The 17,727-nt window shown below is 28.6% G+C and overlaps 6 protein-coding genes across 14 annotated transcripts; 3 read left to right on the top strand and 3 right to left on the bottom strand.

Annotated features, from left to right (window-relative positions):
- The first annotated feature begins 1,499 nt into the window (after window positions 1-1,499).
- On the top strand, window positions 1,500-5,989 carry LOC127072939 (ceramide transfer protein). 3 transcript variants are annotated; one of them, XM_051013826.1, is made up of 9 exons: window positions 1,500-1,982; window positions 2,414-2,754; window positions 2,851-2,970; window positions 3,139-3,376; window positions 3,477-3,760; window positions 4,263-4,430; window positions 4,509-4,940; window positions 5,015-5,147; window positions 5,224-5,989. In XM_051013826.1, exons 2-9 carry the CDS (start codon window positions 2,488-2,490, stop codon window positions 5,349-5,351), a joined length of 1,770 nt encoding a protein of 589 aa, XP_050869783.1. In that variant the 5' UTR covers window positions 1,500-1,982; window positions 2,414-2,487; the 3' UTR covers window positions 5,352-5,989. The 3 variants fall into 3 exon arrangements, with proteins under 3 accessions (XP_050869783.1, XP_050869785.1, XP_050869786.1); XM_051013828.1 differs by lacking the exon at window positions 1,500-1,982 and adding an exon at window positions 1,989-2,226; XM_051013829.1 differs by lacking the exons at window positions 1,500-1,982; window positions 3,139-3,376; window positions 3,477-3,760 and having other exon boundaries at window positions 1,989-2,754.
- Window positions 5,990-6,156: 167 nt separating this feature from the next.
- LOC127072944 (actin-related protein 2) lies at window positions 6,157-10,877 on the bottom strand. 5 transcript variants are annotated; one of them, XM_051013836.1, is made up of 9 exons: window positions 10,478-10,877; window positions 10,106-10,216; window positions 9,604-9,621; window positions 9,162-9,179; window positions 8,491-8,570; window positions 8,289-8,424; window positions 7,835-8,194; window positions 7,448-7,726; window positions 6,157-7,353 (listed from the first exon to the last, which is right to left on the bottom strand). In XM_051013836.1, the coding sequence occupies exons 1-9, from the start codon at window positions 10,523-10,525 to the stop codon at window positions 7,183-7,185; spliced, it is 1,221 nt and encodes a 406-aa protein (XP_050869793.1). In that variant the 5' UTR covers window positions 10,526-10,877; the 3' UTR covers window positions 6,157-7,182. The 5 variants fall into 5 exon arrangements, with proteins under 5 accessions (XP_050869793.1, XP_050869795.1, XP_050869794.1 ...); XM_051013838.1 differs by lacking the exon at window positions 9,162-9,179; XM_051013837.1 differs by lacking the exon at window positions 9,604-9,621.
- Window positions 10,878-11,274: 397 nt separating this feature from the next.
- Window positions 11,275-12,470, top strand: LOC127072953 (6-pyruvoyl tetrahydrobiopterin synthase). Its single transcript, XM_051013855.1, has 3 exons — window positions 11,275-11,544; window positions 11,691-11,770; window positions 11,903-12,470. Exons 1-3 carry the CDS (start codon window positions 11,480-11,482, stop codon window positions 12,178-12,180), a joined length of 423 nt encoding a protein of 140 aa, XP_050869812.1. The 5' UTR covers window positions 11,275-11,479; the 3' UTR covers window positions 12,181-12,470.
- Window positions 12,471-13,105: 635 nt separating this feature from the next.
- LOC127072950 (alkaline ceramidase) lies at window positions 13,106-15,023 on the bottom strand. Of its 3 annotated transcripts, none has more exons than XM_051013849.1 (5): window positions 14,720-15,023; window positions 14,433-14,641; window positions 14,048-14,204; window positions 13,734-13,971; window positions 13,106-13,651 (listed from the first exon to the last, which is right to left on the bottom strand). In XM_051013849.1, exons 2-5 carry the CDS (start codon window positions 14,523-14,525, stop codon window positions 13,330-13,332), a joined length of 810 nt encoding a protein of 269 aa, XP_050869806.1. In that variant the 5' UTR covers window positions 14,526-14,641; window positions 14,720-15,023; the 3' UTR covers window positions 13,106-13,329. The 3 variants fall into 3 exon arrangements, with proteins under 3 accessions (XP_050869806.1, XP_050869808.1, XP_050869807.1); XM_051013851.1 differs by having other exon boundaries at window positions 14,433-14,610; XM_051013850.1 differs by having other exon boundaries at window positions 14,433-14,596.
- A 155-nt stretch (window positions 15,024-15,178) lies between these two features.
- Window positions 15,179-16,085, top strand: LOC127072954 (probable small nuclear ribonucleoprotein Sm D2). The gene is made up of 3 exons (XM_051013856.1): window positions 15,179-15,339; window positions 15,488-15,743; window positions 15,809-16,085. Coding segments are annotated over exons 1-3 (363 nt in total). The 5' UTR covers window positions 15,179-15,337; the 3' UTR covers window positions 15,914-16,085.
- Window positions 16,022-17,331, bottom strand: LOC127072952 (proteasome subunit alpha type-6-like). The gene is made up of 5 exons (XM_051013854.1): window positions 17,179-17,331; window positions 16,912-17,006; window positions 16,741-16,822; window positions 16,248-16,677; window positions 16,022-16,174 (listed from the first exon to the last, which is right to left on the bottom strand). Exons 1-5 carry the CDS (start codon window positions 17,252-17,254, stop codon window positions 16,117-16,119), a joined length of 741 nt encoding a protein of 246 aa, XP_050869811.1. The 5' UTR covers window positions 17,255-17,331; the 3' UTR covers window positions 16,022-16,116.
- Between the last annotated feature and the right edge of the window lie 396 nt (window positions 17,332-17,727).

The following is a 17,727-nucleotide window of genomic DNA, read 5'->3' as shown; positions in this document are numbered from 1 at the left end:
TTTCTCTCTATCTATCTCTCTCTCTCTCTCTCTCTCTCTCTCTCTCTCTCTCTCTCTCTCTCTCTCTCTCTCTCTCTCTTTCTCTCTTTCTCTCTCTCGCTCTCTCTCTTTCTCTCTCTGTTCTGAAGTGGCCCCCACTCGAAAATGCTACTCGCTAAATTAGGTAGGTTATATGGGCTTCGTTTCATTTGCGAGCAAACTTTAATAAACGCTAAAATTGCGTAAAAGAGCAAGGTTTTCAGACGAACGAATCAGGGTCCCAGAGAGACGTTGGGGGGAGAGAGAGCACCCTGGGAAGCTTCTATCCTTCTCGCTCACTCTACTCTACTACTACTCCTCTACTCCTACTCCTACTCTTACTACTCCACCTCCATCTCCTCCTCCTTTTCACTTCTCTCGGCACATTCACTACGCATACGTGCAGTCATGAAGCGGGTGACTCCAAACGATTTCCCCCTTACGGTTTTTCATTTCCTCCCGCAGCTTCGTGTCGATTTAAATCTTCGAAGGACCTTTCCTATTTCCTCTCTCTCTCTCTCTCTCTCTCTCTCTCTCTCTCTCTCTCTCTCTCTCTCTCTCTCTCTCTCTCTCTCTTTCTGTCTCTCTTTCTGTCTCTCTTTCTCTTCTTTTTAATCTAATCGATCGTTCCTTCCATCGCTCCAATACGACTCCATTTATGTTTTACTTATATCTGTGTGTGTATATAGGTACATATGTATGTACTATGTATATAATGTATTCCATTTCAAACGATTGTTTTGAGGATTCATTTTTCATAAAAGCCAAATAAAAAATTCATAAAGTCGTAGGAAAAATATCCTAAGCCGATTAAATGATTAACGATATACGTGTAATTCGTAATAGGAAATTATTCGTATAAATAAATTATTCATGAATGAGCGATATTCGCGTTAACGCATTTTCTTTTTTATATAACAAAGTTGAAAAAACGAATAAAAATTCTTACCATAAAGGCGAGAGAAGATAACTATTGTCCGAGAAAATGCTTGCTTTAATTTACCTTTTATGCTTTTGAAAATAAAAGTTAGTTTTTCTTGGTTATGAAGTAATGAACGCAGCCATTTTAAACGTTGCGTAAACGCCACACGTACTGCCATCTGATGACAAATCGTAACAACGTTCTTAGTCCATTGTTTCAATTACGAGGATAAGTCGTTGAAGAAGAATGTCGATATAAAAGAAATTATAATAATACCGAGTAGAGAATGTTTTCTTTGATAGAGATAAACAAAAGTCATGTAAACAATTGTTTCTTGCTAGTCGTTCTCGACGAACTTGGCGATCAGTTTACTTTCGAGCGTCGACGAGTATACATCGTTCTCCAGTAAATTATATTTAGTTTGAGGTTAATCGTTGTTACCATTATAATCGATAATTACTTTTTTTCAGAATACTTCATATATTTTACCAATAGATGGATCTCCGTACGCGACAATCTCCACGCTGCAAGTTCCGAGCAATCGATATTATTGTCGTTATAAAATCGATTATATTAATTGTAAACAATCTAAGTACCATCGAACTAATTATCTAAACTTCGTAGTAATTTCGTTTAAATTTATAAATAAAGCGATAAGTAACGTCAATTTTATAAATAAACATGTCAACGATCGAAGTCGATAAAATAGAACATGTAAGTGAACAGTAGTACTATAATTCGTCCGGCAGTTCGGGACACCATAACCTAAGCAGTGATCAATCGAGTATTTCAAGAGCCCTGAGCATCACACACGTGTTTTTAAAATTATTAAACTATATTGTTATTGAGTAATCGTATATCTTTTTCAAGTGCTTCCAAGGAATCGTCATTCGTAATCAATAACTAATATTGTTTTCATGAATAACTTTCTTGTTTCGTCGAAACCGACTTAAATTTTCGTAAAAAATAAAATGTGACAAAACACAATCAGCAAGTTTGCCTCGTAAATCATCTCGGTGGATTGGTGGTGCATCTCAGACGAGTGAGTTGATTCTACCCAGTCTTGAAAAAACTTATTTTAATTATCGCTGTTATCTAACACTACGCATTAAATATGCATATATGTAATTGTGTTTATGAAAGGAACTTCGAACGTATTATATCAATGTGTGTTTGTGTTCTGATGATAAGAAAACGCCCTGTATTTGTCTAGTATAAGTAAAGATTAAGTATAGTCTGTGGTATGACGAAGTGTTGATTATTTATCTACGTTTATTCAGCAAAAAGTACGAACGATTAACCTTTCATATGATATGAGTATTGAAGACGTATCGCATGAGGTTATGTTACGCGACAATTAATTTCAATTATGTTTTGAAACGTGTCCTATACCAAGATTGCCCAGTCATCTTATAATTTCGTACCTGTCAGTTAAGTAAACAGTCCGATTATATTTTTCCATTCGTTACGCAGTTTTAATAAAAATCACTCTGGTATGTTGTGCCAATCCTAAATAACACGGTATTTGGTCCAATTCATTCCTGATAATGGCTGATGAAGTAGAGGCACTTCGCCTTAATAATGAAGAAATTGAATATATGGAAGCTGAACTTGATGGCGATGACGATGATGGTTCTGACGGAGTGGTAGTTCCAGAACTTCAGGGTACATTATCCAAGTGGACAAATTACATACATGGGTGGCAGACAAGATTTATTGTTCTCAAGGATGGTACTTTATCTTATTATAAATCCGAACAAGATAGTGGATTTGGTTGTCGAGGTTCGATAAGTCTATATAAAGCTAATATCAAGGTAGGATATTACATGTATAGAGCATACTGTTATATTGTCCGAGTTAATAGTAAATGCATCCATTAATTTATTTTGTATGTTGATTTAACTTAATAGGCACATGAATTTGATGAATGTAGATTTGACGTGTCTGTTAATGATTGCTTAGTATGGTATTTGAGAGCAAGCAATCCTGAAGAAAAACAGAGATGGGTAGATGTTTTAAAGTCATATAAGGTAAATTTTTAAAAGCATTTAGAAGTATATTTCTTTTTTATCGTGCTTTTATTCATGTATAAATGTAATTATTTATAAATGTAGTTATTATATAAATGGGTAAATACGATGTATAATTTGCCGATGCATGAATAACATTTCAACTTTCCATCTATTTTTATTAAACAGTCAGAATCAGGCTATGGAAGTGAAAATAGTCTTAAACGTCATGGTAGTGCCATTTCCTTAGTGTCAAACACACAATCTACTACAAGTGCTGGTAGTTTTACAAAGCGTGGTATTAGAGGTTTGAAAGAAAAATTAGCAGAAATAGAAACATTCAGAGACATTCTAATAAAGCAAATTGATACGTTACAAAAATATTTTGATAATTGTGCAGAAAATGCTAAAAATGCTTCCTCAAAAGGTATGCCTTATTTTAAGATATCTTGGTATTATATAAGCAGAAGAAGACAGGATAAATTCAAATTTTGATTGATGCAACTTTCTTTCGTAATGATTTACAGAAAATAAGATTGAAAAAAAATTTAATCCGGCTGAACAGTCAGTGGATTTTAAGGGTGAAGCAATTACATTTAAAGCAACAAGTGAAGGAGTCTTGGCGACATTACAACACTGCATTGAGTTAATGATACAGCGTGAAGATGCATGGCGTCGTAGATGGGAAAAAGAAGTTGAAAAAAAGCGAAAATTACAAGAATTGTATAAAACCTTAAAAGACCAAATTACCATGCATCAAAGTGATTCTCCAAGACCTCGAGTTCTCATTCATGGAGGTCCAGATTATGAGGTTTGATTTTTATAATTATGTGATTTTTTGAAAAGGTCTTCTGCTTACTAGGATATTCAATTTATCTTATTATTTAATTGTTGTTTCAAATAAGATGTTGTTTTGAATTTGATATACAATCGTTTGTTTACATGCAAAGGTTGTTAAAACATATGATACATTCATCTATTAATACTTGTGTCACACTATATATAGTAATGCTTCATTTGTTCTTTTTGACAGATGTTCTTTGTTCTGCAATTGTTCGTTTCATTATATCATTCACATGATGAAAAGCTTTTATAGATGCTTACATACATTTCTGTAGTAAATTCATCTATATTATAGATATAAAAACTTATAGTAATTTAGGCATGACCTTTGAGAAATGTATTTTTTTAAGAAAGTAAATAATCTTAATATGAAATATGCATAGAAAATATATTTTAGACATAAGAGATATACATTTTTTTCTCAGCTATAGTATTATAAATATTAATATAAAAAAATTAACAATTTCAAGGAAGGTCCACATAGCGCTCTTTGCGACGAAGAATTTTATGACGCTGTAGAAACTGGTTTAGATAAGATCGACGAGGAGAATCAGTTAAGAGATCGTTTGAAACAAAAATCTGTTACCATTTTAACTACGCCTACTACATCAGCAGTAAAGCATAGACTTTGGCCTGAGGTAATTAACTATTGTTTTGTTTTGTTTGGATTAATATGTATGTGTGTGTAATAAAAAAATATATATATATAATTATAGATAGAAAAAATAACTATGCAACAGCTGCATTATGCTAGACTTGGTGTAGGAGGTGCAGGAGGATGGCAATTATTTGCTGAAGATGGTGATATGCGAATGTATAGACGCGAGGAGGAAGCTGACGGTTTGGTGGTGGATCCTCTTAAAGCCTGTCATGTTGTAAAAGGTGTAACCGGACATGAGGTCTGCGAAATATTCTTTGGTCCTGAGTATAGAAGCGAATGGGAAGCTACGCTCGAAGATATGACCGTAATAGAAAATATCTCCAAGGATACTTTGGTATTTCTGCAGACACATAAACGAATTTGGCCTGCAAGCCAACGGGATGCACTTTTCTGGTCCCATATACGTAGAGTAACGGATGATCAAGATCCAGATGCACATGATTTATGGATAGTATGCAACCACAGTACAGAATATTCCGATTATCCGGTTTGTACTCCAAACATCAAATATCAAACATTTTATACATTTAAACATTTAATAACACGAGTTAACTTTTACAGTCAAATGTTGGCAAATGTGTGAGAGTTTATTTAACAGTATGTCTTGTATGTCAAACATTCATTGATCCTCCAAAAGATGAAGAAGAAATAAAACGGGAAAATATAACTTGCAAAATAACATACTGTTCTGTCGGTATGCTATCTTTTATACTTCGATACGTATTTATATAAACAAGTTAACTGTAACTATAACTAAATATAAATTTTAGTAAATCCTGGTGGATGGGCACCAGCATCTGTCCTACGTGCAGTTTATAAGAGGGAGTATCCAAAGTTCCTTAAACGTTTCACCAATTTTTGTATTGAACAATGCAAAAATAAGCCAATTACATTCTGAATGTGATTTATAGGATTTAAAATTTTCTATACAACTCCATCTTTACACTTCATTCAAGTGTCTTGATAAGGTACCGTATGAAATCTGCAAATGTGCAATTGCAGGTATTTGTGAAGCACTTTTGGATTATTATAAAGTGTTTTGTATACTATTTTTTTTATTTGCTTAATATAATGTATCTATATACAGCTTAAGAAAAAAAAAATGAAGCTATCATATTATCCCATCAATAATTTCCAGAAGTGTACAGAAATGGTTACACTTAAAAAATCTACTGTAACGCGCAGTATATAGTATAATACACCATTCAAAACTAAACTTTGTCTTCACACAATAGCATAATTGCTTGTTGTCTCATTGTTATACAGAATGATATTGAAGTCAAGTTGTACAAATTTAAACAAAATTAAATACATATACGTTTATCTACTGTTATGTCGTACCCGTATGAATGCAAAATTGTATAATACAAATTAAATTGTTATTTTTATTTATACATAAAGGTGTACATAGATACACAATATAAAGGTCCCATATATGGCGTAACATAATAAAGACTGTTGTAGACTAATCTTAATTTGGTATTATTTTACGTTGCCATTGTATTAAAAGCTATGTATAAAGAAGTTAAAAATCAATTTCCTTGTATATATTTCATTTCAACTATCATATATATCAGTGAAAAAAATATCTGCATAAATTACATACATCTTCAACCAATCTCTAGGGTTTCAAAATTATTGTGGAAGACTTTATAAGAAATACATTTATTTCTAAGAGTTATTTATTTAAATAACAATAAAAAAAATAAACACTGACATGTCGTTTTTATAAATCTACTTTTTACAAGAACAACTTTGACAATTTGTTTTGACAATCCATAATACGGGTGTTGTTTGTTTTCGTAAGATGTGAAAAAATTTAAGAGAAAACTTAAAAAATTCTCTCTCCTCTCTTCTCCTATATTTTTATAAAATATTTAATATCTTAGAATAATTAAATTATTAAATGCATGATTTTATATCAACTATTGCTTAATCGTAGTTTTATATTTTTTATATTATACAATATAAATCGCTAAATTAATCGATTTATCTATGATTGTTTTCAACCTATGAATAAATTACTATGATGCATGTTGATACACAAATACTTGTGTTTTGTTATATAAAAGAAATGCGTTTCTCTGTGAACCATAAAGATAAATTAAATCAATGCCTACGTGTTTTTTCATCAATAACAATTTCAGCCATTGCACTGATTTTATCAAGTTCATTTTACTGAAGTTAGATCTATAGGAAACTGTCCTCTTTTCTTATTTATTATTTTGGCAGAGAAGCTATGGCTTCAACAATAAATGTAAAACTTTACTAAACAAAAAGTGATATTTATAAAAGCTATATTTACAAAATTCGTTTTCTGGAATGCATATAAATAAGAGCTCCAGAGATACGGATTATTAAAATTTTTATATAGTATAAAATAACCATTTTGTGTGTTCCAAGTAAAAAATTTTTATATTTTAATGATCCTCTGATAATTATCGCATGTACTTAAAATAAAAATTCATTTAGTCTTCACATCCATGTGAAGATCTTACAGTTGATTATATAGCTCTATTAATTGCACTAATCTGCATAACCAAAATAAATATTCTATTTGGCATGACATAGCCCTTACAGCAAACTCAAGCACTCTGTCTGTCTTATATCATTCAAGTAATTTGTAGTCTGTAAAACAACTTGACTATTTCTCAATGGCATTTGCATCACTTTTAGTCTGAAAAATTTACTTTGTTTCATGTTGCACCTTGCACTAACATAACATATCCTTAAGATTCATAGGATCCTAATTTTTTTAATACACTAAGACCTTTCTCTTCATATTCTTCTTTCGTTATCCATACGGAATCTCGATCCTTTGTTATTTCTGCTAATACAGCACCACCCATAAAAACCATATCTTTGCGTCGCGGTGAGTCTTCGATTTTGATTTTAAATTTCTATAGAATGTAATATGAAGTAAACTATTTGGAGGAGTCATATTCCACGCAAGGATAATAAAAATTGTTTAAATATATATTTTAATAAACTTACATTAAGTTTGGATGTATCATTTTTTAAAACTTTCTGCAAATAAAGTTGCTTGATCTCTCGTTCGAGTCTAGATGGAAGTCCTGGATACATTGTACTGCCACCACTAAGAACGATATGCTTGTACAATTCACTTCTGATATCAATATCAGCTGCTTGAATTGTACTAAATACTAGCTCTGCAATCCCCAGAGCTTCGACATTTATTAAACGTGGTTGAAATAATGCTTCTGGTGCTGAAAATCTTTCACCACCTACTTTTATTACTCGACCATCTGGAAGCTTAAAAAAACTATTAACAATGATGAACAAAAAAGTACAAATTCAGGGCATTTGATGAGTAAAAGAATCAGTATGTTGTATCTTAAATATATAGATAGTTATACTTACTGTATAAGATTCTACCAAAACAGTCGTTTCACGAGCTAGTTTTTCTTCAGTTTCGATATTATATCCAATATAACATAATTTTTCTTTTAACATCCTGACTGTTTCAAAGTCAGCAGAATGGTTGAAGGCATATCCACGTAATAAAAGTAGTTTTATTAAATACATAGTAATGTCACGACCAGCAATATCTAATCGACGTGTTAAATGAGGTAAAGCATATTCTTCAAATACTGGACAAATATGTGTAACTCCATCACCAGAGTCTACCACAACACCACTAATCAATCCTTGAGCATATAATGTAAGTACAGCTTGTATCGCGATATATGTTCCAGCAAATCCATATTTTTCAAACATCACCTAAAAAAAAAATGAAAATATTATTATTTAAATATACTTGAATAAGTAATGAGCTTTAAAATAGTAGAAAAAGATACGTTGATATATGTTTTACCTCTATCATTTTCTCTCTGTTTGTGATAGGATTCATTGGTGGTTCAGTCAGCAAAATTTTACATTCTCTAGGATTAATGTTCATTTTTTCTTTTCCAAATGTATAATCCCAAACATGACACATATCCTCCCAGTTTCTAAGAAAGCATTACATTGTTCAATTACAGTTATAAATGAATTATATATAAACTCTTTATACACACCTAACAATTCCATTTTGCATAGGATAACTAATTTCTAACATAGAACGAAGTTTACTTGCTTCATCTCCAACCATTAAGTCCTGTTGTAATAATGCATTAGATATGATTAATGGTTTTCTCAATTAATAAGAATATAAAAACTAAGATACAAAGATCATTATTACTGTTGATATAAATAAAATTGAAAACTTGAGAGTATGAATGATCAAACATTGCACATGTAACGCTTGTGGATGTTTGCTCACATAGTATTGGTATTTTACAATACAATATTCAGATTCAAACACTCATATAATCTTATTCCTTATTATATGCCTATAAATTGCCAATATAAGTTTATAACACTGATACCATTCTTAATATGTGATTAATATTATTATAAAATAAAAATCATTATAAATATTAAATATTTGTTTACAAATTTATTATAATCATAACAGAAGAGAAATAAATGAATAATATAAATGGAATAAAAATTACTTAATTTGATTAAATTATGTTAAAATTTGAATTATATAGGAATTGTATTATTTCAATAGATCAATTGATTATTAGAAACTACTTCTCCATTTATATTCTCTAAAAAAGAAACTATTATTTTAAAAATTGTTTTATAATCAATCAATGAGAAATAGATTTACAAATTAGCATCAAAAATACATTAAACTTACAGGCATGTTAAGCACATCCTACGAGAGCAAATGTAAGCACACAAACATATTAGATATTTTATCAAAAGCACAGTATATACACACATACCCACGTACCAAAAATGGGCTAAAAACCTATAACAAATGTCTTCTATCCCTTCTTTTAATAAATGAAAACAAGCAAAAGGCTTTTAATAGCATCGAATTATTCGATGCATAGACGATTACAATTTTGATTTTGACAATGTTGAAGTATATTAAATATTATAATAATGATATAGATAATAATAATCTTACATTTGTGATATACATTCCTTTTTCAAAGTTTTGTTAATAAAAGTCAATTTTTGTTAATAAGTCAAACTCTTACATTTTATATTTACGTCAGTAGAAAAATATAAATAAGCTTTTAAACAATCTTTATTCATTGAGCCACACAGGGTAACATTATAAATTGACTTACACGAACACAATATTCTTGCTGAAAATATAATTTTTATATTAATAACTTTACTTATTATATATATACATATACTTTCCAAAACTTAACGATTAATTTTTTTATAGTATTTCAAAAAAAATTAATGTCTATTTGCTTGTAACTTTGCAAAGATAAATAATTAGAGACAATAGAATTAGTAGTACTTTATAAAAATAACATTTCATTTATTCCATTATTGATATAAAAAGAAGAAATCTAGAATATGTGTTTCTTATATTTAAGCATAATAATTGTTAATTAATTTCTCATTTTAATCATATTTTTTTTAAGGAAGAATAGTATCTATTGTTTTTAATATAGAGAAACAGAATAATAGAAAAAAATAAAAGAAATAAGAAATGAAAGAACGAATAAATAAATTTACTTTAATCATTTCCAATAAAAACTAATTATAAATCACATATATATATATCCTTCTTTTTTTAATTAAGCATGTTATTATAAACAGAAATAAAATATGTACCTTCACGTCGATGTCTCCTATTTTATTAACAGCCCTTATGATTGGACGTCCAACTATCGAAGGAAATATATGCGCAGGAAAATTCGCTCCCGCATATCCGCATTTGACGAACTGAAAATATATCAAATTAAGAATAATAAATATTGAAAAAAGAATATAAAAATATATTATATCCGAATTTTTTTTAGACGATAGCTTAGTACTTGACAAATAAGAGATATAAAATAGTAATATGTTAATAACTACATATTGAATATATATTGAAGAATGTATTAAGAAAAAGGGACTCCAAACAATCTATATTACAATAAATTACATCGTTATATATATATATATATATATATATATATATATATATATATATATGCTTACCCCCGTTCCATTATCACAGACAATAATCTTTCTCCCCTTGCTATCCATTTTATCAAACAAGAGTCGTATATGTTTCGCAACCCTTCACTTTCTATATTCAAATTATATTTATATCACACATTCCGTGAAATGACTAATTCTTACAGTTTATAGGGCGTTACCGGCATGACAGTATGCAGAAAGGAAATGTGATTACTATAGACTCAAACTTAGTGATAAGTTTAAACAACAGTATAATAGCACTAGCAGATGAAACTTATCTTCGAGCGGGTGATAGTACGATTCAATTGATAGGAAATTTTTATCTTATCATGAAACAACCCATCGGTCTTAAACACAATCTTAAGCTCATATTGGATTAGTAACATGCACCAATATTGCACTATCGTAGAATAGTTGATTCCTATAAAGTTGCATTTACAATGCACGATCGCGCATACACATGTAATACCATTGGCTACAATTTATTCATTTTCAAATAGAATCATTGGCGGGAAATTCGTTGGAAATTCGATCACTTTAAATCACGAAATATATAAAATATATTTTTGTTTAAATATCTCTTGGAATTTTAAGCCAATGTTTATAAAATTTACATACCAAGGCATATTTTTTATATCTTTGAAAACATATTTTTTTGTTTGTTTTTTTTTTTTGAAACTGTCTTTATTGAAACTTCTGATTTAATATATGTATATTTAAACTTTTGATAAAATAATCTTAATGTTTCGTTATAAAATTTCACTCGCTAATGACCGAATAATTATCTTTTATTAATATAATATATTTTATTAAAATGCTCTTACGACATTGTATTACATCGAATAGAATACTTTCAATAATTATCCTTGACTTTTTCTAAGTAACCACTTTTTCTGGTTAAATGTTCATCAATATGGATTAATTTCTGTTGTATAATATTGTAGTAGTTGTGAACTTTTATAATAGAATAATCGTATTCTAGGAGACAACTAAAATTTAGCTATCAAGCAATTTATAAAAATGGCTCATCCAATTGTTTATTTAACGAGAAAAGAATCGATATCTAGCTGTCATAGATTGCATAGGTACTAATAATTAATGTCTATATATATATATGTGTATATATATGTATATATATTATCTATATTATATCTCATATTATAAGGTTAACAGCAGTTAATAGTAAGTATATTATTTTTATTAAGATATTACTCTTTTTTTATCGTTATAGCAATAATTTGAGTGATGAAGAAAATAAAGCGATATATGGAAAATGTAACAATTTTTGGGGACATGGACATAATTATACTGGTAACTCATATATAAATTTAATAAATTAATTTTATAATATAAATATATATGTATATAAATATATAAATATATTTATGATATAATAATAAATTAAAAATATGAGCGCTATTATAAAAGTTTAAATGATTGCAGTTGAAGTGACAGTCCGTGGACCTCTAGATCCTATAACTGGTATGGTTATGAATATATCTGATTTAAAAAGGTACATGAAAAATGTATTAATGGATAGATTGGATCACAAAAATTTAGACAAAGATGTATCTTATTTTAAAAATGTTGTATCGACCACTGAGAACTTAGCTATATATATTTACAATGAACTGAAAAAAGAATTGCCTAATCCAGATTTATTATATGAGGTAAAAATTCATGAGACCGATAATAATATTGTATATTATAGAGGAGAGTAAATAATGTTTTTCTATAATGGTGTAAGGGACAAATAATATAACACAAAGAATTATCATTAACTCCATAATTAATAATGTATGTTATATTTTTCTGCAGATGATTATATATTTTTATGTACTATATATTTTTGTAAATTATCTGTAATTATGTATTTGTTTATATCTCATGGTTTTTGTTATATTAAGATTTAGCATACTTAATTTTTTATTTATATCTTTATTATAACCTTATTATTACACATGTATTATTTATATTATAAATTAATACATTGATACAAATCTTTGGCTTATGTGTATGTCTATGTATATGTATATTCAACATATATGTCCATCTTTTTCCTACATTTTAAGTATACAATCTTAGTATATACATGATGAATTTGTGTATGTGTGGGGGAAGGGTGTATATGAGTATGTGTACAAATATTCATATTTAAATAATATATAACTACAAAATATTTTGTTCTTGTTATGCTCGAGAATATAATATACTTTTAGAACATACAAAAATTTTCAATACTTTGCTATGCACTTTTATAAAATACTGTATGTTACATGATTAAATATCATCACATGTGTCAATATCATTCCATTAGTATAACATAAATTGAAATAAATTCCATTTACATACATTGTAAGACATTAGTTGGAAACATATTTTGACTTACAAAATAAAATATTATAAAACTACCATTTACAGAATAATTGTTCATACATATTCAGGTTCAATTCTCAATCAATATATGTAAAATCTTATAAATAAATTTTAGTAAATAAATTTAGTAATAAATTTGGAAAGCTAATTATTTTTATATATATATCATTTGCAATCACTATTTTTTAAACAAACATATATGATAAAACTAAATTGAAATAAAAAATATTTTTAATTAAATTTGTAATAAATAATCGTAAAAAATAAAAATAATTTCAATAATGACAAATATATTGTCTCCTATATACTGCTCAGTATAACAATCTTACATTTAGCTCAAATATATAAGAACATATTCTTTATAAAATAGATATACAAAATATCTTGTTAAGCATACCATTGTTGCAGTTCATTCTTTAATCTACTACTACTTTACTAAATTAGTAATAAATGTACATTATAGCCTTATAAGTATTTATAATACTCTCTATTAATTATATATTGCTGTTTGTATCAATTTTGACATAACTTTTAATCGTCACATATGGTATGCCAAGTTCAAAATCATTTCTTGGCCAGTATCGAAGTGTAGGCGATTGTTGTGGTCTTTCTTCCTTGACAGAAAAATAAGCAAAGAGTACTGCTGCTGTATAACTTGCTATGAAAATGAATAAATGCCACAAAGCATGAAGATACGGGAAATTTAAATTCAGCCAGGTATCGCAAAATAAACGATCATTTAACCAACATGTAACAGCTAATACCCATACAGCACCACAACGGAGACCTAGTCTATACACCCTCATTGATGTTGTTCTTGGAAAAAAAAGTATAGACAATAATTAAAATAAACTAAATATCAAATATGATAAAAAATATGAACAGATATCAAGTATACCTTTTTAGTTCTATTATCATAAAACCAAATGCAGGTATACCAAGACTCATTAAGGCAAATGCATTTAGTGCTGGATGTACTAATGCTAAACCAGTAGCTATTAATGTTGGAAATGTAAGAAACATTGAAAAACGTTTTCTATCATTTTGGAAAACATTTGGAATATATCTTCTTGGGAGAAACATACAAAAACTTGCCATATATAACCATAATATGGCTAATTCATCCAAAAGCTGACCTTTAATAATAACAATTAACATTTAGTCTAATTGGTATATATTATCCATCTTATTAATTTTTATTACATATTTTACCTATTAAAGATAAAGTTGCATGAAAATAGGCACTACTCAGACCTACTATCATAAGTAGAAACCATATCACATGAATTCCTGGATTTACAAATCTTCCATAATCACGAAAAAGATGCATGAGTACAGGTGGAAGTAATAAAAAAACTACATTGCTGAACTGAAACAAAAAAAGTTTCTATGTACTTTTATTTGTGTATATATACACAGACACACATGTACACACATATATATATATATATAAATAATTCTTTTATGATAAAAATAACAAAGAAAATATATTATGATAAAATGAATCATCCTTTCTTTAACATAGAGGTCTATAAACTTTTATATAGACAAAGAAAATTAATGTAATAATGTATCTTATATAAATTTTATCACCAACCGTATTCATAAATTCTGCAATACTGGGCGATATACTATAATTTCCCTCACACCAATCTACTGGAGAACTTCCAGCTTCAAAAGGCTTCCACATGTTGATATTCCTTTGTTTGCAAATAATCCTCAGTTCAATTGTGCAGACTTCTGGTCATTTATAATTACATTCTATATAGATAAAACTTTATATTTATATTTATATATCGTATAGCTCTAAAAGATAAATAATATAAATAACAGAACAATACATTGACAAGACAATGAAATTTATCTTGTTAAAATAATATCTACCTGACATAAAGAGGAGAAAACGCAAACTCGACTGAATCGCATAAGCGGAACTTAACACATTTATATATGGATACTATGTCGCAAGAATTCGACGAACAATAGTATAGAAAAAATTTTTGATATGATTAAACGCATTGTATACCTCAACATTTTATATCTTTGTTATTATTTTAAAAGTCGTAAAGAAATTAACAACAACAACTATAATGTTTACAGTTTTGAAATATCAAGAACTGTCAAACTATCGAACACTATTTACATTGGTGATTTGTATACGTATATGCATGAATGTACGCATGTACATACCATATGATTTTTCTATATAACTCTATTATGTACCATCGTATGGTAATCAACCAATGAGGTATAAGAAATCGCTTGCTTTTAAGCCTTATATACATGAAGCTTCATCGTGCTGATAATATTACTTACATGGAAATAATTCCACTTGAATATATAGTTAATAGTCAGCTAGTTAGTCATAGTTGACTGAATACGAATACGTTTGAGTAACGCAAAAGATATAACGCGTTGCCATAAAGAAGGCAAGCAGTGTATTTTTTTGGAAATTTCTTCAATTATTGGAGTTTACGAAGATTGACGAAAGATTGTTAAAAGATGTAAGTAATTTATATCGACAAAAATGCACAAGAATTTAATTGAAAGAGTAGATTTTTTTTTTGCTCAAATAGGTTATAATGTATTGCAAAACATAGTATAATTTGTCTTGCGGTAATATGTTTATTTATAATTCCAATTATTATTTAGGTCATCCTTAACAAAACCTAAGTCAGAAATGACACCAGAAGAATTAGCAAAGAGGGAAGAAGAAGAGTTCAATACTGGACCGCTTTCAGTACTAACTCAATCGGTTAAGAATAATACTCAAGTACTAATAAATTGTAGAAATAATAAAAAGTTGCTTGGTAGAGTAAAGGCATTTGACAGGCATTGCAATATGGTACTAGAGAACGTAAAAGAAATGTGGACCGAATTGCCACGAACAGGCAAAGGAAAAAAAAAGGTAACTAACATTTTACGTGTCATGTATCTATGATATTAATTTCTTTGTATACTCAACATTTTTAGGCAAAACCAGTTAACAAGGATAGATTGATCACAAAGATGTTCCTTCGCGGAGATTCTGTCATTTTGGTTCTTAGAAATCCTTTGGCAACTGCCTCGGGCAAATAATTATTTAAGCATTACAAAAGTATATTCGATTTGGTAAAATAAAAAAATAAATTTTTTAATATAAATCACTCAGGTATGATGTTTATTAAGTTACTGATAAACCAAATGTATCATTTCTTGACATACATTTATTCAGAATTTTATAAGTATTGAATAAAATCAATGAAGCCTTTTTAATGTATTAAGAACCTTGTGTAAAATCATCAATCCTTTTCGGCAATTGCTGTTAAATGCTTATCAATTTCTTGTTCTGTCAGCACACTATAAAAAAGAAAAACCACAGATTATTATTAAATAACATATTTTATACTCCATCATTAAAATGTATAATTACCGGAATTTAGGATTGTCTTTCGATACCACACCAACCTCAATCTCAGTTGGTTTAAAATCAACAGATAAAACTGTAGATAAACAAGTAATAGCTAATTGAATAGTTTCATCAAAATCGTAATTCTGTTTTTTCTTTAACTTTTTCTCTAAATAAGAATTAGCTTCTGTTTGTTTTGCGCCAACTGATATAGCTTTATATCCACAGAAATAACCAGCTGGATCAGCTTTATAAATACAAGGACCCTTTTCTCTATCATATGCAATAAGCATCATAGAACATCCCAATGGTCGCATTTCTGCATTTTGTGTATATACTTGACTGATGTCTGCAACACGCCGACATAATGCATCTACGGGTATTTCATAACCGTGTTTATATTTAAAATGAGCAGCTTCGTATCTTGCTCGTTGTACTTGAGATTTGCTATCCGCTGTAAAGAAATTATTATAATTAATTATAAATCAAAGAATATAACAAATATGAATTAACTTACCTATCATGCCTGTCATAACACAACCAATATGTTCTGTAAGCTGGAATACATGAGTAACACTAGAAGCGTCTAGCAACTTATCCTGTAATAAAAAATTTTACAATCAAACATAAAATGAATGATTGCTCCAAATTGATCTCTAATTGAAATATTTGATAGAGGTTATCTTACAGGTACTTTTTTTTGTGTCGCAAAAACTGCGGTATCTACACCTTTTACAGCAACCGATGTTAGACCCCCTTGATTAATGGCTTTAAATGCATATTCTGTAAAAAAGAAATTCAAAAATAATTATTAAAGAAGTTTGAAAAGTTCGAATACGCCATGTCATGATACAGTAGTATAAAAACTTAAAAATTTATGTTTTAACTTCTATGAAAAGCATAATAAATTTAGCATGTATTATAATATTAAATAAAATATTTTTAAATGACTTACCTACTTGATAAAGCCGACCTTCCGGCGAAAAAATCGTAATGTGTCTATCAAAGCCTGCACTGCTACCTCGCGCCATGTTGCTAATGACAAAATTTCATGGATGTGCTCAATGAAACGTCAACTCATGCTACCAATCGTTCGTTTTACAATCTACATCGATATTTATTATAATAATAATTTTTTTAATTTATATTGTAATAACTAAAAGTGTTATTATTCATTTTATTATTAAGCTTTTAATTTGCTATAATTTTTAATTTAATGTAATTTCTATTTTGATTTATTTTTTGTCCATTAACTGTGAGCGCAATGAGCATTACATATATCGAATTATTTTTAAGTAAGAATAATGTTTTTTCTAAGAAAATTGAAAATTTTACAAGGTATTTTTTTTTATTTTGATTATTTTCTTTTTTTGAAATTGTTTGTTCATTGAAATCGTTTGAATAATTTCAATTTTTACTTCTGCTTTATAATTTGTCCAAATATAATCTATTCCAGGGTATTATTTTACCAAGAGAGTTTTGACTCTCAAGAAGACGATTTTGG

The sequence above is a fragment of the Vespula vulgaris genome, chromosome 2, assembly GCF_905475345.1.
Source record: "Vespula vulgaris chromosome 2, iyVesVulg1.1, whole genome shotgun sequence".
NCBI classification, from domain to species: Eukaryota; Metazoa; Arthropoda; class Insecta; order Hymenoptera; family Vespidae; genus Vespula; species Vespula vulgaris.
This window is presented reverse-complemented; position numbering and strand designations above follow the sequence as displayed.

Bases quoted from the DNA above. Each gene is read 5' to 3' on its own strand.
- LOC127072952 (XM_051013854.1), bottom strand. From the start codon at position 17,254: ATGGCGCGAGGTAGCAGTGCAGGCTTTGATAGACACATTACGATTTTT. The intron at 17,007-17,178 runs GTAAGTCATTTA...TCTTTTTTACAG, and splicing joins AGGTCGGCTTTATCAAGTAG to AATATGCATTTAAAGCCATT. The intron at 16,678-16,740 runs GTAAGTTAATTC...ATTTCTTTACAG, and splicing joins TGTTATGACAGGCATGATAG to CGGATAGCAAATCTCAAGTA.
- LOC127072953 (XM_051013855.1), top strand. From the start codon at position 11,480: ATGGCTCATCCAATTGTTTATTTAACGAGAAAAGAATCGATATCTAGC. The intron at 11,545-11,690 runs GTACTAATAATT...TTATCGTTATAG, and splicing joins AGCTGTCATAGATTGCATAG to CAATAATTTGAGTGATGAAG. The intron at 11,771-11,902 runs GTAACTCATATA...AAATGATTGCAG, and splicing joins ACATGGACATAATTATACTG to TTGAAGTGACAGTCCGTGGA.
- LOC127072950 (XM_051013849.1), bottom strand. From the start codon at position 14,525: ATGTGGAAGCCTTTTGAAGCTGGAAGTTCTCCAGTAGATTGGTGTGAG. The intron at 13,972-14,047 runs GTAAAATATGTA...TTATTATTAAAG, and splicing joins TGCAACTTTATCTTTAATAG to GTCAGCTTTTGGATGAATTA. The intron at 13,652-13,733 runs GTATACTTGATA...TTTTTTTCCAAG, and splicing joins ATGATAATAGAACTAAAAAG to AACAACATCAATGAGGGTGT.
- LOC127072954 (XM_051013856.1), top strand. The intron at 15,744-15,808 runs GTAACTAACATT...CAACATTTTTAG, and splicing joins CAGGCAAAGGAAAAAAAAAG to GCAAAACCAGTTAACAAGGA.
- LOC127072944 (XM_051013836.1), bottom strand. From the start codon at position 10,525: ATGGATAGCAAGGGGAGAAAGATTATTGTCTGTGATAATGGAACGGGG. The intron at 8,425-8,490 runs GTGTGTATAAAG...ATGCTTTCTTAG, and splicing joins ATGCAAAATGGAATTGTTAG to AAACTGGGAGGATATGTGTC. The intron at 8,195-8,288 runs GTAAAACATATA...TTTTTTTTTTAG, and splicing joins ACAGAGAGAAAATGATAGAG to GTGATGTTTGAAAAATATGG.
- LOC127072939 (XM_051013826.1), top strand. From the start codon at position 2,488: ATGGCTGATGAAGTAGAGGCACTTCGCCTTAATAATGAAGAAATTGAA. The intron at 2,755-2,850 runs GTAGGATATTAC...TTAACTTAATAG, and splicing joins TATATAAAGCTAATATCAAG to GCACATGAATTTGATGAATG. The intron at 4,431-4,508 runs GTAATTAACTAT...ATATAATTATAG, and splicing joins AGCATAGACTTTGGCCTGAG to ATAGAAAAAATAACTATGCA.